Source organism: Pangasianodon hypophthalmus, chromosome 5 (assembly GCF_027358585.1).
Source record: "Pangasianodon hypophthalmus isolate fPanHyp1 chromosome 5, fPanHyp1.pri, whole genome shotgun sequence".
NCBI lineage: Eukaryota > Metazoa > Chordata > Actinopteri > Siluriformes > Pangasiidae > Pangasianodon > Pangasianodon hypophthalmus.
The window spans coordinates 12,370,046-12,372,229 of NC_069714.1; the positions used below are offsets into that span (position 1 = coordinate 12,370,046).

The following is a 2,184-nucleotide window of genomic DNA, read 5'->3' on the forward strand; positions in this document are numbered from 1 at the left end:
TCCCTTACAGAAACTATGCTGCTCTCACTAATCCTCTGTAGAGCCTGGATGCACACCTCTTATGTTGCAATCTTCTCTTTCAGAGCTAACTAATATATACTTCCATCCATCCATCCATCCATTCTCTGTACCACTTATCCTACACTGGGGAGCCTGGAGCCTCTGTCATTTCTCAAGCAGACATGGGGACAGGGACATGGAGAAGTGCTGTACTTGTTGCATGTGCATGTGTGCATTTAGAGAAAAAAACAAATGGATTACTGTCTGTGTGGGAGTTTCGCATACTTCTTGTGTCCATGTGGGTTTTCTTCTGGGTTCTCTGGTTTTCTCCCACTTCCTAAAACATGGCAACTCTAAATTGTCCCTATGAATGAATGAGTGTTTGTGTGTGTGTGTGTGTGTGTGTGTGTGTGTGTGCATGTTGCCCTGTGATGGGAGTATACCTGCCTTGCATCCTGTTCCCGGGATAGGCTGTCTAAAAGAAAGTGTAAGAGAAAAGTAATGACAACTTGAACTTCACCAGCAAACGACCTGCACTGTAATTTCTATCAGAGTATGTAAAGAGTGTTTGGAGTAGGTTATAGTCATGTGTTGTCTGAGAATGAGTCGACTCTTTGAGTCGGCTCTTTTTAGGTGAGCCGTTTAGATTTTTTTTTTTTTAAAGATCCTGTTCCGTGCAGTGAAGTGTAATCAAAATGCTTCCATGGAAACCTGTGTTCAGCATGGAATAGCGGGATGTGATTGACTCCCAGCTGTGTGTAGCTATGAGGCAGTGTGAGAGGGAGGATCCACTGCACTCCTGCTTGTTGTGTTGTATCATGTATAAAGGGAAGGCGATCAGTAAATAGACAGAGAAAAAGAAATTGTGTGCACAGAAACAACAGGTAGCCTAAAATAACATTAATACAAGGATGCTGACTGTATTTGTTGATTTTTATTTTATTTTTTAATTATTGAAATAGATTTTTCTTAAATGCAATAATGTTATTTTGTTAAAATAGAACGAGATTTTATGAAACAATATCAGCCATGGTTAGGTGAAAAAGAATAATCACTGGTGAAATGATGGGGAAGTTTGTCCTGTTCAGTAAAAAAAATGGCAACGAGTCATTTTGGGGAGCCGACTCAAAGAGTCGGTTCTTATTAGTGAGCTGAGTCAAATGATGTGACTCATTGAGGAGATCCTCGGAATTCCCAGCACTAAGTGAGCGCATCCTACTGGCCACAGGTGCCGCACCAGGTTTCTCCCTGTAGTGTGCTTTAGTAAAATAATAGTTGTTCTCTCAGCTGGACAGAGTTCAAGTCCAGCTTCAGCATGAGTGATAAGGACCTGCTCACTCTTCTGGACGGCAGCTCGAGCGACTCTGCGGTGCCGAAGCTCTCCCCCGCGGGCTTCGTTGCGCTCTCCGTCTTCTTGGGCTTCATTATGACTTTCGGCTTTTTGAACAACTTTGTGGTCTTGGTGCTTTTCTGTAAATTTAAGAAGCTCAGGACGCCGGTGAACATGCTCCTGCTGAACATCAGTGTGAGTGACATGCTGGTGTGTGTATGCGGCACGAGCCTGAGCTTCGCGTCCAGTGTGCGCGGCCGCTGGCTGCTGGGGAGCACAGGCTGCATGTGGTACGGCTTCATCAACTCCTGCTTCGGTGAGCAAGTGCCCTGCACAAACCAGTCTCACTTACACCTTAGAAATATCATTAAAAAATCAAAAATGTCATTAAAAGCTATTGCGCATGGACTAATCCACCTTTTTTTGCTCTACTTTTGATCAAATCGTAGAATGAGAAAAAAAGGAGGTGGTGGAGTCGCATTTCAAGCTTATTAACTACATTCAGCTGACAAAAAATGGTTTTTAGCCTATCTTTTAATAAGTAGTGTTTTTTTTCTTTTTTTTTTTTTCTTTTTTTTTTTTTTTATACAGTCAAAGGTTTTGCTTTAAGGTTTTGCTTTATGATAGTTGAATAATATCATTCACTGAATAATATTATATCCACTGAGTAATATCATTCAGTCTTCAGTCCATTAGTGTAATGCTGTAACGCTGTGCAGGGCTGCAGAAGAAGACTTGTTGCACATTCTGTGTCTGAGACTCTGCTGAAAGTGTTCACCTGCCACCACGTCGCACGCGCATGCATAGTACCGGGTCGGTGTCTCGCGCGGCGCAGGAACTTGCATGCTTGAGCG

General features: G+C 42.8%; 1 protein-coding gene across 1 annotated transcript in view; it reads left to right on the forward strand.

Annotated features, from left to right (window-relative positions):
• The first annotated feature begins 1,085 nt into the window (after positions 1 to 1,085).
• The window catches only part of tmtops2b (teleost multiple tissue opsin 2b), a 12,012-nt gene continuing 10,913 nt past the window's right edge, over positions 1,086 to 2,184 (forward strand). Inside the window, exon 1 of the mRNA XM_026912466.3 lies at positions 1,086 to 1,646. Coding sequence (XP_026768267.3) covers positions 1,316 to 1,646 — 331 coding nt within the window. The 5' untranslated portion in view covers positions 1,086 to 1,315. The remainder of the gene's footprint in view (positions 1,647 to 2,184) is intronic.